This window comes from Giraffa tippelskirchi, chromosome 9 (genome assembly GCF_054371585.1).
Source record: "Giraffa tippelskirchi isolate mGirTip1 chromosome 9, T2T-mGirTip1v1.2.pri, whole genome shotgun sequence".
In the NCBI taxonomy this organism is placed as follows: Eukaryota; Metazoa; Chordata; class Mammalia; order Artiodactyla; family Giraffidae; genus Giraffa; species Giraffa tippelskirchi.
This window is the reverse complement of record NC_137283.1, coordinates 140,580,298-140,603,089: the sequence shown is the minus strand read 5'-3', so window position 1 is coordinate 140,603,089 and position 22,792 is coordinate 140,580,298. Positions and strand designations below refer to the sequence as shown.

At 34.0% G+C, this 22,792-nt stretch overlaps 1 protein-coding gene across 50 annotated transcripts in view; it reads left to right on the top strand.

The window, feature by feature from the left end:
- The window catches only part of REPS1 (RALBP1 associated Eps domain containing 1), an 89,783-nt gene that overhangs the window by 49,614 nt on the left and 17,377 nt on the right, over positions 1-22,792 (top strand). For 24 of the 50 annotated variants that reach the window (XM_081528973.1, XM_081528949.1, XM_081528959.1 and 21 more), the window contains exons 9-12: positions 8,999-9,120; positions 12,615-12,695; positions 18,129-18,216; positions 18,978-19,079. In XM_081528973.1, coding sequence (XP_081385099.1) covers positions 8,999-9,120; positions 12,615-12,695; positions 18,129-18,216; positions 18,978-19,079 — 393 coding nt within the window. The remainder of the gene's footprint in view (positions 1-8,998; positions 9,121-12,614; positions 12,696-18,128; positions 18,217-18,977; positions 19,080-22,792) is intronic. The other 26 variants (XM_081528968.1, XM_081528961.1, XM_081528967.1 and 23 more) reach the window with 2 other exon arrangements.

Below are 22,792 nucleotides of genomic sequence, written 5' to 3'. Positions count from 1 at the left end.
TTAAGAAATAAATAAAAATTACTTCTTTATTCAGCATATTTGTTAGGTAAGCCAAAAGGGAAACAGTTGTGGTAACTAAAGACTGCTGTATCATTGATTTATAAATTGGACCTTGTATGTAGAGATTTTCTATGAGTTTAAGTTTTTAAAAACTGATAGTGTACTAACAAGAAATAAGTCAGACTTATTCTGTTGTACGTCATTTTCTGGAGACGTCTCTGGTCTTATTATCTTTTAGATTCAGATAGGTGAATCTGGCTTTCATGTTTTGGCAATGGAGTCTTTTTTTTCTTTCTTTATTTTAAATAAAGTCTTGCTCTTTGTCATGTTGATCTGATGGAATTTTAAGACTGATGATTCAAGAAGTTCTTTCCTGGGCATTTATCTTTTTACATCTGCTGGATTTGTTTAGCAAAGAGACACTCTGGTTTTTTGCCTGGATGTATCTGTACACTGTTGCTCTGACTATAATTTTAAAGCTATCAAAGACTCAGTTTTTTCCAATTCATTATAATATTATATGGTTTTCCAATCAGATTTATTGTAAATGTTTTAACCACGTGATATTGGGTTAAAATCTGCTTTGCTTACTTATAAATGATAAATTTGGAGTTCTGTTTTGAGGTGGGAAGAACCGTTTAATCTTTTTTCTCCTACCTATTGTAAGCCTGAGATTTATATGACACAAAGTCCCTTGAAATACAGAAATTGTCGTGGGACACTGTGATTCAATCCGTATCTTTAAAAACTATTTTTAAATAGCTGTGTTTTTAGAAGTTCCCAATTAAAGGAGAAATATTTAAATACTTTCTTTTGGCTGACTTGAGAACTTATCATAAATATCCCTTTTGTAGTGCCTTTGTGACTTACAGGCATAGGTGGTTTCTGTCTCTGATCTGTCACAGCATATCCTACATTGCTGTTTATTTTGGCACACATTATGCTGAATCCTGTTCTTTTGTCCCCCTCTTTCTACCACAACATTCTGAGCACCTTAAAAAACTGGAAATGATCATATTCATCGTAGTATCCTCGGGACCTTGCACTTTGCAAGCATGTACTAAGTAGCTCAGTAAATAATTATTGAGTAAATTATCCTAAATATGTGCCATTTTTAAAGTAAAATATTTTTCTTAACATTTCTATCTTTGAAAATAAAATCATTTGTTGTCATAAGTTTATGATGTTTCGTTGTTATTTTGTTGTGTAGTCGTTAAGTCATATCTGACTCTTTTGCAACCCCGTGGACTGGACTCTGCCAGGCTCCTCTGTCCATGGACTTTCCCAGGCAAGGACATTGAAATGGGTTCCCATTTCCTTCTCCAGAGGATATTCCTGACCCAGGATTGAACCCCCAAGTCTCCTGCATTGGCAGGCAGATTCTTTACCACTGAGGCTTTAGCTCCACAAATATTCTGTATTTATAATTTATGTAACTCTTATAGAAAGGTAGATGATGAACAATGATGATGAATTACAGTTGCTTGAAGTAAATTTTCTGTAGGCGTGCAAACGTAGGTGGGATAAATATGTATTTTATCCAAAGTCATTTGAACAGATTTATAGGATTAAATATTAGATGGCTTCTCTGGTGGCTCAGATGGTAAAGAATGCAATGTGGGAGACCTGGGTTCAATCCCTGGATTGGAAAGATCCCCTGGAGGAGGGCATGGCAACCCACTCCAGTATTCTTGCCCGGAGAATTCCATGGGCAGAGGAGCCTGGTGGGCTACAGTCCATGGGGTCGCAAAGAGTCAGACACGGCTGAGTGACTAAGCACAAATATCAGATAAACCAGAAAAACTAAGTCTCATAGGTAGAAGTACTTGTGTGGACCTGAATTAAAATATTTAACATTGAACATCTCTGAATTTGACAATGCAGTTCTCATTGTTAAGTTGCTAAGTCATGTCTGACTGCAACCCCATGGACTGCTGCACACTAGGCTCCTCTGTCCTTCACTATCTCCCACAGTTGGCCCAAACTGCTGTCCATTGAATCAGTGATGCTATCTAACCCTCTCATCCTCTGCTGCCCCCCACTCCTCCTGCCCTCAATCTTTCCCAGCATCAAGTTCGTTTCCAGTGAGTTGGCTCTTCGCATCAGGTGCCCAAAAGTATTGGAGCTTCAACTTCAGCATAAGTCCTTCCAATGACTATTCAGTGCTGTGCAGTAGGTTCTTATTAGTATCACTTCTTTATGCAGTAAATTTGAGTGTGTTTCATTGTTGTTAATATATGATACATAGCATAGATCCCCAAGCTCCTAGTGGTACTTAACATGAATGTTTGTAAGGCCAGAGACTTTTTATTATGAGTAATTTGCCAAAAAGCCATACTTGAGACTAGATTGATTTTATTTAATTTTTTTTTTAGTTTTTTTTTTACTTTATTTATTTGACCGTGTCAGGTTGTGGCATGTGGGATCTAGTTAACTGACCAGGGATCGAACCCAGGCCCCCTGCATTGGGAGCGTAGAGTCTTAGCCACTGGACCACCAGGGAAGTCCCGAGACTAGATTGATTAATGTTAAGTTTCTTTCACCCAGAAAATTTAACATGTAAAAGCCTACAGAAATAACACATGCAGCTGTTTTTACACAAGTGCAATCACACTATACATCCATGAATTTTTTTCTAATAATGTTGGACATCTCTGCATTTTATTACATATAGAGTTGTCACATCTTTGTCATACATATGAATGTTCCTTAATTCAACCAGCTTCATATTGATGGAATTTTCAGATAATTTCCTGGCTTTACCTTTAAAGTGGTGCTGGGAAAAAAACAAACACACACATATCTTTGTTTTGTACAAAGAAAGCTGAATCTTTGTTTTGGAAAATTTACTCTCCAGGTGCCTTTAGTTGCAGAGATAAAAATAATGAAAATAAGCACCAATATTCACCATTACCACTACACCTAAGGAATTAGTTCTCAAGCACACCACCCCCACCATATCTGTATACATTCTTAATGGCTTCATTTCTTTTCAAATAGTGGGGTATTGGAACTGATGAATCAGAACAACTGCAAATTCTGGCAAAGGGGCACCACTTAATGAAATTGGAAAAGATACTTAGCCTCCTCAAATTCCTGGCAGAAACAGTGACAAACAAGGCTAGCTCATACTTAAAGGAGGAAATCTCTGCAAGAATGACACTAGGGGCTTTACAAGATTATGGCTTAAATACAGTAGATTTAATAAGAGTCTTGGGAATATTTAATGATACCCTTAATTATTTTTGCAGAAATGAGATATTATCTTGATGATTGTGTTGTGAAAGTCAAAACGAAGTGAAGGATGTCTGTCTTGCTCTGTTAGAATGAGAGCTCCATGGAAATAAATGGGAGCCTCGTCTTCTTGCACAATACTATATCTTTGTTTACTGTATTTACTTATAGGCCCTCAGTAACTCTGCACGCTGTTGAATTCTTGCTTTTATTAATTGTGCCACCAAATTTCACGCCCGATTTTTAACATCTTTTATTCTTTATACTCATTTTCTATGTTAGTCTTAAAGATAAAGCCCCAGTTTAGTTGTTTTCGCCTGTTTATGAAACCTGAGTCCTTATTTTAATTGGATTAGTTTTAAATGGGCTTTTTCCGTTTTTAAGTATCCTTAGATAATGGAAACCTCCTGTGTATCTGTAGGTAGTTTTCTTTGAAGTATAATAGCTGAGTCAAAACAGTATTTGCTATAAAATATTGGTAAATACTGCAAAAAAAAAAGAGAGACAAATGCAGTTTAATTAGTATTTGGAGTCAATGTTTTATTCTTTTCAAACCTTGTTGGACATGTTTTTACTTTAATTTTAGAAAAAAATCTTTGGTTTTAATTCAACATTGAGTCCTTCTTCATATCTGCTTATGGAGTAGGTTTCCATTTGTGGAGTATCAGGGAGAAGTGGAATTAATTTTGGAACTAGAGCTTAGTTTTTTGATCCATGTAATATCATTCAAGGCAAAGCATATCTTAAACTAAGTCCTTAATTTCTTTCTGCATATGCATTTCTTGCCTCTGTCTTTTAAAAATATGAATGAGAAAAGTACTATTTAATAGGGTTTGTTTTTGAAAACTCAAAATTTATTGAAATCTTTTTTAAATTAAAATTTGTTTTCTTGTACGGATAATATTTATACCTCAAATAAATAAAAGATATAGTTACTTTTGCTTAGATGAAACTTAAATGAACTTAGAACCTTGAACCTTCATGACTGAAGAATTCTTCTTGGATTTGTTTTGCTACTTGAAAGGAAAATAAGGTAAACCATAAGATTTCAGGTAGTGTATGTATTTCTAAAAGATTAATAATAGCTGGCAGTCATTTTTGAAACAATTTTTCAGTATAATACGAGGAAAATAAGATAAATTTGGGTTAGGTAGGTTATAAACCTAGAATAAAACCGAAGCTCTTCATGAAAGAGCTTGTTCAGGAGATATACCTGAACTGAATTAAATCTGGGGAACTCTTCAGAGTCTATGGAGGCTCGAAGGATGAAAACTACTGACTGTTTATTTGCTAGTGCTATACTGAAAATAAAGCCTGTACTTTTAATGTTATTATTACTTAACTTTTCAGTGTAGGTTGACAGTACATCAATATGATCATAGTGGGTTGTGTCTTCCAGACAAACTTTTTATACATGGAAATATTTTCTGCATAAAAGCCCTTTTGGGGTTGACTTTAACAAATAAAGGCTCATGCTCTTCTTTTTCAGCCCTGATGCTCTGATGATGTCAGGGGCAGAGCAGAACCCTCAGGAGGGAGGCAGGGTTGACACAGTGTTCCAGCAGGAGGCTAGGTTGGAACACTGCATCAGGTAAGAGTAAAACTACACCCTTGCCTCCGTAAGAATACAGTCTTAAAGACTTAACTCTTGTGGGTGGGCGTGAAGCCCTTTGTTGGAGTATTTGTAAGGAGCCAAGTTGAAGGAGGTGCAGTTAATTTACACACTTAATTCCTCCCCTCCAACTCATGACTGTTAGTTTCTAGAACATAGGTAATTTGCTCTTTTTCTACTGCCATTTGTTCTGTGTATGAAATTAAGAAAGAACCAATGGGTAATTTTGCTAATTTATTCCAGAGATAATTTTTGAATTTTCTAGGACAGTGATTTTTTTCAAAGTTTTTTGTCTTAGGACCCCTTTATATTCTTAAAAAAAAATTGTGGACCCTCAAAATAGCTTTGTGTTTGTAGATTAGATCTATCAGTAGTAACTTTATTAGGAATTAAAAGTGATACACTTAAAAAACTACTTCTTTATCTTGAAATAAAAATAGACCCCTTATATATTAGCATAGATATTTTTAGGAAAATAACTATATTGCAAAAAGGGTGGCATTGTTTTAAAGTTTTGCAAATCTCTTTAATATTTGGTTTAATAGAAGACAGCTTAGATCTCATCTGTCTACATTCTGCATTCAATCTGATGAGTGTTTTACTTTGTTTGAAGTATAGCAGGGGTTGGCACACTTAAGCCCTGAGACCAGAGCCAGTTTACTGACTGTTTTTGTATAACCCACAAGCAAAGAGTGGTTTTTGTTTTCAAAAAAGAATAAATTTATCACACATGAAAATGCATGAAATTCAAGTGTCAGCATCCATAAATAAAATTTTATTGAAACACAGCCGAGCCTGTTCCTTTATGAATTACCTATGGCTTCTTTTGACCACAGCAGCATATTTAAGTGGTTGCAACAGAGACCTTAAAGCCTACAAAGCCTTAAATATTTACTCTCTGGCCTTTTGTAGAAAAAGATAGCTAATTCTTGGTACGTGAAGAAAATTTGGCCTCACATAATAAAAAGGAGGACTATTTTTATATAATTTTGGATATTCTTTGGTACTACCCCAAAACTCAACAAATAGTAATTTCGTAAAGATTAATTGCAGTGAAAGCTGAAACCATATTAATGAATTGTTTGTACTATTACATAGATCTGTCTTGCACTTTGAATGAGTCTTTTACCCACACATGGTTTTATAACATAATGCATTGATTATTTGTAAAATATCAGTTTATTGAGTTGTACAGTTCTTTGAAATGTTGGACCATTTTATTGTAAAATATCAAAAAGTATAGTTGTTAATATTATAACCTATCTTATCAAAGAAGTCTTTTAAGTACTGAGAACCTCTTGAGCTTATAGACATGGTATACATTTTCCAGAATTCCAGCTTTCACTTAAAAGTTCAAACTTTGTCATTGGTAACAAATATTGAAAATCGTTATTTTAGATACGGGGTCACTTAATCCATTTTTGAGGAAATCTGTACCCTACCATGTCTGAATAATTATAGTTTTATCAACTGTTCTTTCAAGGATGACAGTGTTCAGTGAAAAAAGTGGCCTGTTCAGCTGACAACTGAACACAAGTAGTTTTCCATGAGAAAAGCACTGCACTTTAATATGGAGAAGTGCTTTATATATGTTTCCCATTTTATCATCCAGAGTATTTTAAAAATGAGTTTTCAGGTGAGATTTGATAAAATTAATAATTCTTACTGCTTAATTGTGAACATTCTTTAGTGAAATTATTGGTTTATTTATTTTTATGTATTTTAACTGGAATGCATGGCAGTAAAGAACACAATGACTGTTAGTGTATTTAGGAGCCACTGGCTTCATTCTTGCTGATAAGCTAGCAGTTTTACCCACCAATCAGTGCATGTACCAGCACAGAGGAAAAAGCATTATTACTATTTCAAAAATAATTGACTTTTTTAGACCCCCTAGCAGAATCATGGGGGTTCCCAGGAGTCCATGGTTCACAATTTTAAGAACTACTACTCTAGGGAAATAACTGTATTGGGAGGATTATGACGTGTAATTATTTGAGTGACTGACTTCAGTTCTCAGCTTCAAGGGCCTAGACTAGCTGCACCTTTGTACTAGTGAATCAGAGAGGTACCCAGAATCCATACCAAACGTGAACTTCCTGGCACTGAGTGTGGCATGCACTCTGGCCCTAAGTTTCTCAGTAGTGGACTAACAGGAGAACAGAGATCTAGACAGTCAAATGAGGGCCCCAGTGTGCCCTAAGGTGATATTTGAAGCTTAAGTTAAAATGGAATATGACCTTTAAATAGGTTCTTTTGAAAATTAATAATCCTATAGTTAATACTATTTTTATTCTGTTTCTCGTTTCTTTAATACCTGCTTTGAGGGCTCTTTTAAAGATACTTCTTCAGTCCCTATCCTTCTCACAGTTCCACTTCCAATAAACTGTCAGATCTATAGCTGTATCCTCCTCCAACTCCCTTTCCTTTGTTACCATAGGAAAAAAAAGTCCATGATTTTTGTTCAGACTGAAAACCACAAGCTGTCTCCACGAGGAATTTGCTGCTACTATTTATCATAAATAATTTTTTTCATTAGTTGTTCTCTGAGAGCTTTGGGTTAAAAAGTCTTCGTAGAACGTTATTTAAAGCATGTCTGCCTCTTACTGTTTCTGTATCACTATGGCACTTTTATCAAGAAAGGCATGGAATTAAGAAAGAAATCTGAATAACTCTTGATCTTTGAAAACCAAAATTTATCAAAATATGATATATTAGAACCTGCAGTGTGATATGACTGTAAAGAAATAATGTCAGGGTGAGTAAAAGGGAAGCAGTGATATTTCGAGGTAATCATGTTCAGAATAAGGTAAAGAAAAATTTTGAGAACTTTTCAAAGTCTCAGTAGTTAACTCTGGTTTTAGAATGAATTTAAATGAAGATCACAAAAAGTAACTCATTCAGTAAAGATTTGAGTGCCTAGTATTAGGTTCTATGTTCAGTACTAAAGTGTGAGGATTTACTTATGAATAGATTGAAAGGTTAAACCTATACTTCACTAAGTTATTGTATGTCTGTCTCTATAGGAATCTGAAATATAGTACTAACATTTAATGGGGAATGTCTTCCTTTCTGATGGAGAAACTCAGGTGCTATTTATTTTATTCACCTTGCCCATGGTCACAAAAAGATGGTGACGGATATTAGAATATTTTTTGACACAGGTTCTAAACAGATTAGGTATAATCCATTAATTTGGCAAAGTTAATGTGATTTTTAGACAGAAATTATATTCAAAGTCATGTATAACTTGGGAAGATTGGAATGAGAATTTAGTTACCATTGAAATTTTCTTCCATTTTTAAATTACAGTTTAAGAGAGAGTATAGATGAAGCCTTAACTAATTAAAAGTAGAACACGATATCACATAATACTTTAAAAACCACTTTGAAATTGTGTCATGGATTTGTAGCCCTCTCAGTTAAGTCTGTAAATGCTAGTGAGACTAACGATAAGTTTGTTTCATGTGGGCTCATTGACTTTGGTTTTTGCTCGTGCCTAGGTTCTTTCTCTCCTTTTGCTGTCTGCCTTAAAAATATATGCTGCTTCTTGGTTACAAGGAAGACTTGTAGAGAAAATGCAAGTGAACTAGTGTAAATCAACATTTCCCAAAGTATATACCAAGGGAATATTGAGGGATTTTTATCTGATATTAAAAAAGATTATATTTGGGAAAGACTGATTTAAACAAAGTTTATTTGCTCTAGTTCTTTAATATACAAATGTGCATGGGGACACATCCAACAGAGAATTATGGTATCCCCAGATTTATTTGAATAGAAAACCTAATTTTTAAAAATGCCTTACCGGTTAACATTCCTTGAAGTACACTTTGGGAACTGGTACAAATCCATCTCTATTAGAAGATTCAAAGTATGTGCCTTATTACACCGCTACATACAACACTCTTTCTCTATGTATTTCTAACTAGATTTTCTTTTTCATGGAAAACTCTGGTTGCAGGTAGACAATAAGTAGCAGGAATACATATTGCCTGATTAATTGTTAAAATGTTTGTTTGGGGAACTGAGAAAAGGAAATTCAGATTATAAATTACTACTTGTGAAAATCTTCTGTTAGGTTTTTATGAATAAGAATTCCAGAACTAAAATATATTGTTTACAGAAAATTTCTCTATTTTTAAATTGCAGATGTTGGGGATCAGCCAGGTGAGGTAGGTTATTCAGGCTCTCCTGCGGAAGCTCCTCCAAGCAAGTCTCCGTCAATGCCGTCACTAAACCAGACTTGGCCCGAGCTAAATCAGAGCAGTGAGGTTAGCAAAGCTTCCCTTTTCTTTCACTAACCTTCACTTTTTTAAGGTAAGAAGTTCCAAGCAGGGTAATTTCAGCCTATAGCTCTTTCAGCATGCATGCATAGTTGGACCATATCAAATGTGACTATGATAGATACTTGTAATTATATGACTCTTTGAGGTTTTCGAAGTACTTTTTCATACATGTACTATCATTTAGTTTCCACCATTCATTCCTGTTAAAACCCTGTGAGTTAAATGAGGCAGGTGCATGAACTTAACAATCAAAGGGTTGATGTCTTAGACAAGATATCTTACAACCTGTAAGGGACAGGGGCTGAGGTTTGGACACAAGTCCTTTGACATTCAGTCAGCTAGCGCACCCGCTGTGTCACACTGCCTTCTGATTCCTATAAGAAAGCCTGGGATAATAGATTTGGAATCTTAGCATTGGAAGTGATATGAGAAGCCACTCAACTGGCTTTCCACATGAAAAAGTATTCCAAGCTATTCACAGTAATTTATTTTGTTTAATACAAAATGGAATGATTCAACCCTGTTAAATGCAGTGGTTAAAGACCACTTTATATAAAGACCATGTTATGTAAGACCAAGCACAGCATACAAAACAGAATTTGACATACATTCCCTCCCACCCCTTACTTTGGAACTTGATTATATAAAACAGTGAAAGTAGGGCCACTCTGGTTAGAATAAGGGAAGAGGACCTGAGGCCCTGCCTCCACAAAGCACCCCCTGAGGCCCCTCTGTTAAACCTTAGTGCTCTGTAGATCTCTAATTGAAAACCACTGCTTAATTTATTAGAGCAGTCTTCTTTGTGAACAAGTTATATCTATATATTTTTTTCTTATAGTTTTTTTGTATCACTTTTAGATAGTGCTACAAATATAAAAGTTTTTTGACTTTCAGGAAGAAACTTCTCTAAGCTTCTGTGTTTTCCATGTCTTTTAAAGCCAGAAAAATAGTGGGTTTAAGAGACACTAGTTAATTTTGTACGGTTGAAAAACAGAGAAGTAACTGGCAGATTTAAAGTGCTTGCTGCTGCTTTATGACATAATCACAGATACCTGTTTCTGAGACATTATAACATACATCGTTGTGCTGTCAGATATAAAACCATTTATATGAGTGTTTTCCTGGAGGGAAAATTTAAGCCTTGAAAGAATTTACTAGTAGAGAGGCTTTATAATAGAATAGGGTCAGTTTCTTGAAAGCACTGTTTCTGCTGCATTTATTAATTTCTGTCATTTTTTAAAAAGCAGTGTCAGATTTTAAAAGTATTTTTATCAATGTCAGTTCATAAATAAAAGCAACTCTAAGGCATCTCAATTCAAAAGTTCATCTTCATTCTAAATAAAATCACATGTGATCATTAAAAATTAGGAAGGGAAATCCCTTTGAACTCTGATTTAAGCAGTTGCATTTTTTCTTCTTAAATATTCCTAGCAAGTTTCATTTTGTAATATTTGCTGATAAGGATCTGAATGTCATAATTTTTCTTTTTTCTTTTTTTTACTGTGTGTTGAAAATCAAAATGCTACTAAAACTAACATTGATTTTTTGACACACTTTAATAATATTTTTTTAAAAATCTCCTTAGTATATGGAGTTTATATTTTAGTTTTCTGCCTTGAAGCACTAATCTTTCAGTAAATATTTATTCAGCACCTGTAAATATAGATGAGGCACTGTAGGAAATAACACTAATAATAATCAATAAAATTTATTGAGGACTTTTGATGTGCCAGCTCTGTTCAGAAAGCTCTTTACATATATTAACTGTTTACATCTTTATAACAATTCTGTGACATAAGCATTATTAATCTCATACTTTACATAGTGAAACTGGAACATAGAGAGGTTAGATAACCTGCCTAAGGGTGTCCGGCATAACTAGGATTCCAGGAGTCTGGTTCCAGAGACTGTGCTCTTAACCATTATACCAAACTTAGAAAGATAAGAATGTTTTTCTGCACTCCAGGTAGCTTACATACAGCCTTGTGAAATCAGGTAAAATCATGCCACTAAATAGGTAAATAAATGTCTTCTTTTTAGAAAAAGTAGTCTGCATCTAAACTTTTCTCCACAGTTAGATAATTACAATTTTAAAAATTCCTTCTGTACCTATGCAACAGTTATTATTGAAGAAACGAATTATATTAACAGATATTGGTAAGTCACTTCCCTGAAGTGATGTCCCACGATAAGAGTGAATTACTACGGTGTCTTTATTCAGGAGACACTCTGAATGCATCAGTGTTTCTAAGTATTTGTTAATTTTATGATTTTGAAACATCTGAGAGAAAAACTGTTGAATGATTACATTAGCCATTTTTGTAGATTATTTTTAGAAATGTGTTCATTTGCTATTATTTAATTTCTACATGTCTTCTCAAATTGAATAGCACTGTTTTAAATATTAAGTGGAACTTTGAAGCATAAAAATGTTTACTGAATTATAAAAAGGATTTTAGTTAATGGGATAGGTGTGTCTGTGTGTAAACATTTGTGTGTATATATTTTATATGTGCAAATGTTTTTTCTTCTTCAGAGTCTAATTGATAATTCTTAAGAATCAAATTGTAATGATAATTTTAATGATTTTGATCTAAAAATTCTATACTATTTATTACTAAGATCTTCAAATGGAGTTACTAAAATTATTCACATAACTCCACCTAATTTGAGGTATGATATTTGTGTACCTCTTTCAGAAGAGTAGTATTTCATATCAAAATACATCTTCTATTATATAACACATACTCAGTTGCTTGATTTGCTCTCATTGTGGCCGCATTCTGATTTTTCTAGCATGGGGTTGGAGGTGGGTGTCTGATTGGCAGTTCTGTCTTGTGGTCTGGCATGGCCCTGTTCATAATGCTGAATATAGGGGTTGATTTGCTGCAGATTGACAAAAACTGCAACTTATATTAATTCCAGAATTCTTTGCATTTTATCTCAGTTATATTTTATTAAATATCTATACATTTGTATAAAATATGTGCACGTACATAATAGAATCATCTTTCAGGGGTCGCACTGGCAAGTCACACTGACTTGCTTTGTTTTGACCAAAACTCTGATACAATCAGAATTCATTAGCATCACTAATTCAGTGCATTAACGCTTGGATTTTCAGTGAAGGATTTGAAGTTATTCTTTCTCTAGTCTAGAAAAAAACTCTTTTAAATTTTTATCTTTTACCATTTATACCACTTAGACTCTGTTCCTTTATTGTGTTTTGAGTTAAATTCTGTAAGGCTTTGAATCTCTCCCACAGAGAGATCAATTATTACTGTACATTTGATTGTGAAGCTGCTCACTTTACATAGATAATATAAAATGTTTATGGAAAAATAAAACTTATGGAATTTGTCAGGCCTACGAAACACAACTTGCAGTGCAACCTCTGAATTACTTTGCTAAATCTTCTCCAGTGATCTTTTACTCCATCTTTCTCATCATGCTGACTTGTCTCTCCTCTGTCTGTTCAGCAGTGGGAGACATTTAGTGAACGCTCTTCAAGCTCACAAACTCTGACCCAATTTGATTCTAACATTGCACCAGCTGATCCTGTAAGTCAATCACTTAGCTTGCTTGTTTGAAATTAATTTTATTAACCCAAGTTTTCATTCATTATGGTTTTCAGCTGATATGCATGATTCAGTGGAGTGCTTAGAGGGAAATGGTGGCAGGCTTTTCAATTTTTGTGTGCTCAGTGGTGGAAAAACCTTTTTTTTTTTTTTTCACCATTCTCTGTATTTTCTAGTTATTTTGGTGAGAGAAATCTATGTTTTTAAAATCTGGTACGTGTGTCTAAAGCATTTTGTGAACAACTGATAGTTAACTTTGTTTTTATTTGCTAACTCAGTGTACGTTTTTATTAAACATGCTGTTTATTTCAGTGTAATGACAGTAAATACTATTTTATTTGTATGCTTACACATCATGTAATATGTACTATGTATGTAAATATGCAGTGTCATCATAGTCCAGATGGTACAGCTTTGACTTAATCAGTATGTTGAGTTCTGTTACAAGAGAATCAAGTTCAGCAAGACAACATAGAGTTGTCAGTCAAAGATTTTCATTTGTGCGGAGGACTTCTGTCTTGTCTTCCTGTGGTTTGCTGTGTTGCTTTGAAAATGCTACAAAGTTCACATCCTGATTTTAAAAATAAATTCTGTCCCCATAGATTGAACTTGATATATGCCCCACCTGTCCCTCAAGTTATTTGAAAACTTCAAAACCTTAGCTATTAATCATTCTTCTCACTGCTCACTTCTGCTTTTTCTTTTAATTTTTTTTCCTGTAAAGAGAAGGACATGCTAATAAGCACCTTTCAAAAAGAAAAGAGGAAGTAAGTAGGAAGGGAAGAAGAGTGTAAAGGTAGGATTTTTAAAAATGAGTTCAGTGAAAAGATACGGAGAAGTGACATGAGGCATTCTTTTGAGGTGTTTCTGACTGAAGATAGCCAGCATTTAATTCATTAAATGTAAAAATAGTATTGTTATTTAATATAAATTGGGGAGAAGTGGCATTTAAATAGTACAGCTTCAACATTTTAAATGAATGAACCTTTGATGTTTTACAGTTTTAAAGAATTTTTATCTATTTGAAATATAGAGAATGCTGTTACATTCAAACATAATGTATCAAAATGTTTTAAGTGTCAATATTTTATAATTATTCATTATTCAGGGAACAATTAATAAGTAGATTATCTATGCCTTTGGCTTCTCTTTTCTTACCACTTTGAGGATGTTAACGTTTGATTTTAGTCTCTGAAAAATGGAAGAGAAATAAAAAGGTAACGCTTAACAATTTTTGCTGCTTATTAGAAGCAGTAATTAAGGTCCCTTGGAAAGTGACAGGTGTGCTATAAGCTAAGTTTTACTTTAGCTCTGAATTTCATTTCTCCATATTATTCCTATCTCCTATTTACATAGTCAAGTTAATTTTGTTTAAAGTACTTTAGTAAAAGTACTTTACAGGGAAGGATATAGCAGTCGAGACGCTCTTTTATTCTCTAACCCTTAAGTGATATTGAAAATAGAAATTCATTGTATTATGATTGTCAGGCTAGGAAAGAACATTAAAAATATAGACTCAAAGGCAAAATAAATAGACTCATGACTGGCAGGAAATGCAGGGAAATAGTTGACATAATAATAGTGATGTTCTTGTAACTTCTTGGAAATAATATCCAAATTTGTGAATTCCAGCCTAATGTTTTAAATGACGTAACAAAATACTTTCTTTTGTTATTTCTAGTATGACAGAAGGCTCTAGGAAAAAAAAATTTAAATGGTCAATCAACATTTTAAACTTGAATTTAGACCTCTAAATTTAATAATGTTGGCAGTCTTAAATATTTATAATCTGGTACCAGAAAACATATTTTTTCTCTTGTGGTGAATTATAATCTCACTATAAGCTTGCAATTGGTACAATGCTCTGCTCTCAGTGAGGGTCTAAGCTTCTTAACCATCATCTAATTCTTCCTTGACATATTGCCTGTCCACAGAACAGTCTGTAGTCACAATCCCAAATGATCCTCAGCAAGGCTTTTATAAATGAGAATTATAAGTAAGTAAAGAAGATCCATTCAGATTAGAATCACATAAGAGAAAAAGAACACCACAGTTCAGATATACAAATTTAGTGTACCTTACAATGTCAGAAAGAATTGATGGAGTAATTTTTAAAAGCCAAAATTTGATAAGTAGGCATTTGCTCAATAAAGTTTGAGTCTATGAAGAGCTCCACACTGCTCTGTGACACTTAGAGACAGTTGTCACACAGTACAGTGACCTCACATGAAAACCAAGATGGCTTTAGGCTCCCAGATTTCTTATGAAATTGGGTTTTTGATATCTCATTTCCAGAAACTTGATTACTTTTGTTGAACTGCTTATCAGTTAATAGCTTCTGGTAGAATCTGTTGCTGCTGGGAAATTCTGAAATGATGAGAAGTGCAGCGCACTAGTCTTCGCCATGGTTTATGTCTGAGCTTGAGTGCTGCAGAATGTTTGTGTCACTCAGCATGTGAAAGGGAGTTCATTTGATCACTGATTATGCCCAGCCAAGTCACTTGGTTTGGTGGAGCCCCCTTCCAGGTGCCCATGTTATTCTCTCGGAATACCAAGATGTCAAAAAAAATTCCAGTCTTAAGTAGACCACAGCTTGATCATTAGAAGTTGATGATTGTAATAGAGCTGATTGTGATAATTATCATATATAGTAGCTGTGAACAAACTGTGGGCGAAGAACTGAAGAATAACTCAGCCCAGTATGTTGGGGAAAGTTTTCACAAAAGAGGTTACATTTGTATGATGAATTTTTAATAAAACTGTTAATTGGCAGAAGCGGACAAGGGCATTCCAAGCAGGGAGAAAATCATGAGCAGGAGCAGTTCAGTGCAGTGAGATACAGGGTAGGGGTGTTTGGGGCAGTGATGGGGAGTAAAGAGCATGATTGAAACACAAGTGGGAAGATCTTTGTATGCTCGACCAAAGATCTGAGCTTAATCTCATAGACACTGGGAGCTAACAAGAAGTATCATGAGAGGATGGGGTTTCTGAAGAGGTAGCTGGGGAGGGTCACTCAGGCAACAATGTGAATGATTGATGGGGTCGAGAGAGTTAGATAATGAGCACCTGAACTAAGTTAGTGACACAGGAACAGAAAGTAAGCAGGGATAAACAGGATAATAAGACAAACAGTATAATAAGATTTAAGCCAAGTAGAAAATATAGATACATGAGCACAATAGAGTATTCAGTAAAGTACTAAATTGTATCAAATGAAGTACTCAAATCTATGATACAGATGTGCCATGGTTGTGAGTGTGTAGGAGTGGGTCCTAAAGGCTTTGTGTGATTTGAGTAGACAGAAGAAATGGGCAGAGCCTCCAGTCAGTCTTTTTACTCTTTTTTTAAATATGAAGATGCTAATTTGGAGCAGAAGAAGTTTTACTTAGCATCTTTTGGCTCAGGACTCAAAGAATCATAGGCATTTATGGTTCTTCATTTGGATATTGAAATGCTCTTTATTGTGCTACACATCACAGTCACAAACCAAGCTTCCAATCCACTAGTCTGAGGTTAGGCCTGGTCATCTGTGTAAAACTCTTCCAGGAATTGCCTTGTCCTGCTAGTAGCAGGATCTAGTGGATTAAAGCTATTGTAGGCTCATAGCAACAGAAAATTGATTTATTAGTACAGAAACTTAGGCAAATTATTTAGAGAATATTCATTCTAGAAGATTTCATGATTTTCTTTTCTTGGGGTCATTACTGTGACTTCTGTTTTTTATGTGGTAAATACATGAAAAAGCTATTTAATATTTCTGTTACAAATTTTATAAATCTGACTTTATAAACATACACACAGAATACATATTAGATCAGTATTATGAGTTAAAGCATCTAATAAGTTTTCCTTGCTTGTTTTTTCCTAGTTTGTTTGGGTTTGGAATAGTGAGATATCATGCTTTCTCCTTTAATCTTGCCTTAGAATGTTAAATTCTGGTTCTTAGCAGTTATTTCTGCTATTAAAATTGTAAGTTAAGAAAACAGTTATTCTTGAAGCCATATTTTTTATAACCATAAACAAACAACATCTAGAGTTATTGTTAATAATTTTCTGAGTATGACTCATTATTTGAGAAATCTAAACTTTTATCCATCTATTATAGTCATCTTTTATAACTATAATTTTAGAGTTGTAGGTGAAATGTTAGTTCAGTTTTATTAGATAGTACATAACTATCTGTCCAAAATCTCACTGGTATGGGGACAGGAAATTACTGTTAATGGATTTATCCATAAATTGCAATAAAGAATTCATTTGTTATTAGTGGTTTGAATTTAGAGATTACAAGAATTAGCTAAGAGACCTGTCAAACAGGAGATGGTATGCTGGAACTCAACTTTCTCTAGTGTTATCTAATATTGTCACCAAAACAGTGTCTAACTTAAATTGAAAGGTCATTATTCTTTATACTAAATTATAAACTCATTACAAGATATTAAAAATTTAAGGATCTCAGGTTGTCTTTAGCAGCAGCACATTCAAAATATGAGCCAACTCCTTGTAGAAGGAGCTGAACTCCTGTAGCCATGTTTTTCAGCTGGTCTGTTGCCATTAAGCCGGTTGCTTGATCCTGTTCTAGTTCCTCCCCTGGGTGGCTCAGCTCCCAGGGCCAGGCCTGCCTGGCTACCCAGATGCACCTTTCTCTCTTCCTTCCCATTTGGAGAGGCTACCATACAGTGCCTTGTACACTTTTCAGTCTTTTCAGAAATTTGTTCTACCAGTTCCTTAACTGCTCTAGCTAGACTTGCCACTCATGACTTAAGTTGAGGATTATCAGATATATTATAGTCATGAAAAGTTTAAGTAAAGGATTAGAGTAGGAGTGTTACTTATCCTAACTTTAAAAGTGAATTCCTTTGTGGAAGTCTTATGCATGAATTTTAAACAGTTCTGTGGAACTAATCTATATAAAGTATGTATTGTGCCTACTGTTACAATATGACAGGCATTTCCTTAACTTTGTTTTATATATGAAAAAGAAGAGTGTCAAGTTTTCTCCAGCAGTTTAGTGAAAATGAGTTCAATCTGTTACTTAGTCTTTGAATTCTCATAAATAGTTCACTTTTAACCTCAAAGGTTCAAATTTATATAATTTCATCAGATCATTTCACACTTTGCCTTTGAATATTGTCGTGAATTGTGTAAGACCAATTTTTTCTTCACATCTTTAATCATTCAAAGTTAAAATGTACTTTTTATAAAACAAATCCAATTCCTAAGCATATATAGTAAGCTTGATTTTTTAAAATATAATTCTGGAATTTTTAGTTAAAAAATTAATTCTCATGCCTAGCTTAGTGTGAATGAGAACTCTGTCCACTAGTTTTTGAAGTATCGTTAGTTTTGGTTATTTCATGGTATCTACTTGGCATTTGTAATACAAGTTCTGTATGTCCTCCCATTCGTCTGTAGGATACTGCTATTGTTCATCCAGTTCCCATTCGTATGACTCCAAGCAAAATCCACATGCAGGAAATGGAACTTAAAAGAACTGGCAGTGGTAAGGAAACTATTGCTGGGTTGTTTTTTAGTTTAGTGTGTTGTGTTAATATTTTAGGTTAGCATCAAACCAAAATATATAAGCAATCATTCTGAGTTCAGATTCCTTTTGTTAATTACTTATTTTTAACATAGTACTTTTACAGCAATATATGTATTATGTGTATGTGTATATTTTTAAATTTAAGCAAATTATTGAACTTAATTTATAAAGTTTTAAAATAAGGACACTTGGAAAATGTGACTTTTCTAATATGCTCTGTATTATGATCATTCTTATGAATACATTGAAACTATGTTCAAATTTTAACTGAAGAGGTATATGTTAAAATGAATTTTGTCTTTGAAATTGTCTATTTTGCTTTAATTCTTGAAGTTTCTCCTCATTTTAGATTAAATGTTTTAGTTAGGGTCTCTCAAAGGTAGATTTGTTTTCTATGTATGTCAACAACAATAAATTACTTATTTTACAGTTGTTTGTGTGGTGTTTTATTTAACTATTTTCCCTAAGGGGTAAAATTAACAAAGTATGAATGTGCAGCTTGACTTTTTCATTATAAGGTATCTTCTGTTGTGGCAGATAACAAATTTTATATAAACAGGTTTATATTTATCCTATTAAAATATTACTTTGTCTTATATTTCATGGATTTCCTTGCTACTTCTTTGGAGTATTAAAATGAAGTCTTAGACTCTGAGGTTTATGAATTTATTAATTCAGGTACCTATATCTTGTATGTTTACCTCTTAATTCTCTCCTAGATCATACTAATCCCACTAGCCCATTGCTTGTGAAAACATCTGACCTTTCAGAAGAAAATAAGATAAATTCATCAGTGAAGTTTGCTTCTGGAAATACTGTAGGTAAGTGAAAAATAGAATTACATCTTCCATGTGAGATTTATTTTATTAATTTATGTATTTTTAGTTGAAAGGTAATTGTTTTACAGTGTTGTGTTGGTTTCTGTCATACATCAACATGAATCATCCATACATATACATGTGTTCCCTCCCTCGCACCCCATCCCATCCCTCTAGGTTATCACAGAGCACCAGGTTGAACTCCCTGTGATATACAGCAACTTCGCATTAGCTATCTGTTTTACATATGATAATGTTTGTATTTCAATGCTACTCTCTCAATTCATCCCACCCTCTTCTGCCCACACTGTGTCCATAAGACTGTTCTCTATGTCTGAGTCTCTTTTCCTGCCCTGCAAATAGGCTCATCAATAGCATGTTTCTAGATTCCATATATATATGCATTAATATATGATATTTTCCTCTTTCTGACTTACTTCACTCTGTATAAATGGCTTTAGGTTCATCCATCTCATTAGATCTGACTCAAACTCATTCATTGTTATGGCTGAGTAATATTCCATTGTATATTTGTACCACAACTTCTTTATCCATTCATCTTTCAACAGAGATCTAGGTTGCTTCTTTGTCTGCAGCGAACATTGCAATACATGTGTTTTTTTCAGTTATGGTTTTCTCAGGGCATATGCCCAGTAGTGGGATTGCTGGGTCATATGGTAGTTTTATTCCTAGTTTTTAAAGAAATCTCCATACTGTTTTCCATAGTGGCTGTTTGCATTCCCACCAACAGTGCAAGAGGGTTCCTTTTTTCCCCACAATCTCTCCAGCATTTATTTTTTGTACATTTTTTTGATGATGGCCATTATGACTGGTGTGGTATCATACCTCATTGTACTTTTGATTGCATTTCTCTGGTAATAATTGATGTTGAGCATTTTTCATATGTTTATTAGTCATCTGTATGTCTTCTTTGGAGAAATGTATGTTTAGGTCTTCTCATTTTTTGATTGGGTTGTTGGTTTTTCTGATACTGAGCTGCATGAGTTGCTTGTATATTTTGGAGATTAATCCTTTATCAGTTGCTCATTTGCAGTTATTTTCTCCCATTCTGAGGGTTGTCTTTAAATCTTGTTTATGGTTTCCGTTTGCTATGCCAAAGCTTTTAAGTTTAATTAGGTCCCATTTGTATATTTGTATTTCCATTACTCTAGGAGGTGGGTCATAATGGATCTTGATATGATTTATGTCAAAGAGTGTTCTGCCTATGTTTTCCTCTAAGAATTTTATAGTTTCTGGTCTTACATTTAGGTCTTTAATCCATTTTGAGTTTATCTTTGTGTGTGATTTTAGGAAGTGTTCTAATTCATTCTTTTACACATAGCTGTCCAGTTTTCCCAGCCCCACTTATTGAAGATACTGTCTTTTCAATAAAAGAGTTTTCATTCTATAGTCTCGCCTTCTTTGTTAAAGATAAAGCCTGGTTGCATCCTTTGTCACACCTGCCCATAGGTGTGTGGGTTTGTCTCTGGGCTTTCTGTCTTGTACCGTTAGTTTGTATTTCTATTTTTGTGCCAGTATCATACTGTCTTGATGACTGTACATTGTGGTATAGTCTGAAGTCAGGGAGGTTGATTCCTCTAATGCCATTCTTTCTCAAGTTTGCTTTGGCTATTCAGGGTCTTTTGTGTGTCCATACAAATTGTGGATTTTTTTTTTTCTAGTTCTGTAAAAAATGTCATTGGTAATTTGATAAGGATTGCTTTGAATCTGTAGATTGCTTTGGGTAGTATAGTCATTTTCACAATATTGATTCTTCCAATCCAAGAAAGAACATGGTATATCTCTCCATCTGTTTATGTTGTTTTTTATTTCCTTCATCAGTGTCTTAATAGTTTAACATATATTGCTTTTACATTTCCTTAGGTAGGTTTATTCCTGGGTGTTTTATTCTCTTTGTTGCAATGGTGAATGGGCTTGATTTCTTAATTTCTTTTTCTGATTTTTCATTCTTAGTGCATAGGAATGAAAGAGATTTCTGTGTATTAATTTTGTATCCTGTGACTTTACTAAATTCACCGATTAGCTTTGGTGATTTTCTGATGGTATCTTTAGGGTTTTCTATGTAGAGAATCATGTCATCTGCAAACAGAATTTTACTTCTTTTCCAATATGGATTCCTTTTATTTCTTTTTCCTCTCTGATTGCCATGGCTAGGCATGGCTTGCCAAAACTATGTTGTTAATAATAATGGCGAGAGTGGGCACCCTTGTCTTGTTCTTGATCTTCAAGGAAATGCTTTCAGTTTTACACCATTGAGAATAATGTTTGCTGTGGGTTTATCATATATGACCTTTATTATATTGAGATAGATTCCTTCTATTCCAGTTTTCTGGAGAGTTTTATCATAAATGTGTGCTGAATTTTGTCAAAAGCTTTTTCTGCATCTGTTGAGATGATCATATGATTTTTTCTTTTAATTTGTTAATATGGTGTATCACATTGATTGATTTGTGTATATTGAAGAAGCCTAGCATCCCTGGGATAAACCCAATTTGATCATGGTTTATGATCCTTTTAATGTGTTTCTGGATTGTGTTTGCTAGAATTTTGTTTAGGATTTTTGCATCTTATGTTCATCAGTGACATGACTGTGATTTTCTTTTTTGTGTGATGTCGTTGTCTGGTTTTGGTGTCAGGGTGATGGTGGCCTCATAGAATGAGTTTGGAAGTGTTCCTTCCTCTGCAGTTTTTTGGAAGAGTTTGAGAAGGATAGCTCTTCTCAAAACATATGATAGAATTCACCTGTGAAGCCATCTGACTTTGTATTTTGGGAGATTTTTTATCACAGTTTTGATTTCAGTGCTTGTGATTGGCTTGTTCAAAATTTTAATTCTTCCTCGTTTCAGTCTTGGAATGTTGAACTTCCCTAAGTATCTGTTCATTTCTTTCAGATTGTCCATTTTATTGGCATATTGTTGCTCGTAATAGGATCCTTTGTATTTCTGCGTTGTCTGTTGTAACCTCTTCTTTTTCATTTCTAATTTTGTTGATTTGAGTGTTCTCCATTTTTTCTTGATTAGTCTGGCTAATAATTTGTCAATTTTGTTCATCTTCTCGAGGAACCAGCTTTTAGTTTTATTGATTTTTGCTATTGTTCCCTTTATTACTTTTTTCCTTATTTCTGCTCTAATCTTTATGATTTCTTTCCTTCTGTTAACTTTGAGATTTTTTTCCCTTATTTTTCCAGTTGTTTTAGGTGTAAGGTTAGGTTGTCTATTCAATGTTTTTCTTTTTTTCTTGAGGTAGGACTCTGTTGCTATAAACTTCCCTCTTAGAACTGCTTTTGCAGCATCACATAGGTATTGAGTCATCATGTTTTCATTATCATTTGTTTTTCTAGGTATTTGTTTATTTCCCCTTTTATTTCTTCAGTAACCTGTTGCTTATTTAAAAACATACTATTTAATCCCTATGTGTTTGTGTTTTTTACAGCTTTTTTTCCCTGCAGTTGATAATCTAGTCTCATAGCACTGTGGTCAGAAAAGATGCTTGATATAATTTCAATTCTCTTAAATTTGCCAAGGCTTGATTTGTGACCCAAGATGTGATCTACCCTGGAGAATGTTCCTTGTGCACTTGAGAAGAAGGTTTATTCTTCTGCATTTGGATGAAATGTCCTAAAGATATCAGTTAGATTCATCTGGTCTAATGTGTCGTTGAAGGCTTATGTTTCCTTATTAATTTTTTGTTTTGAT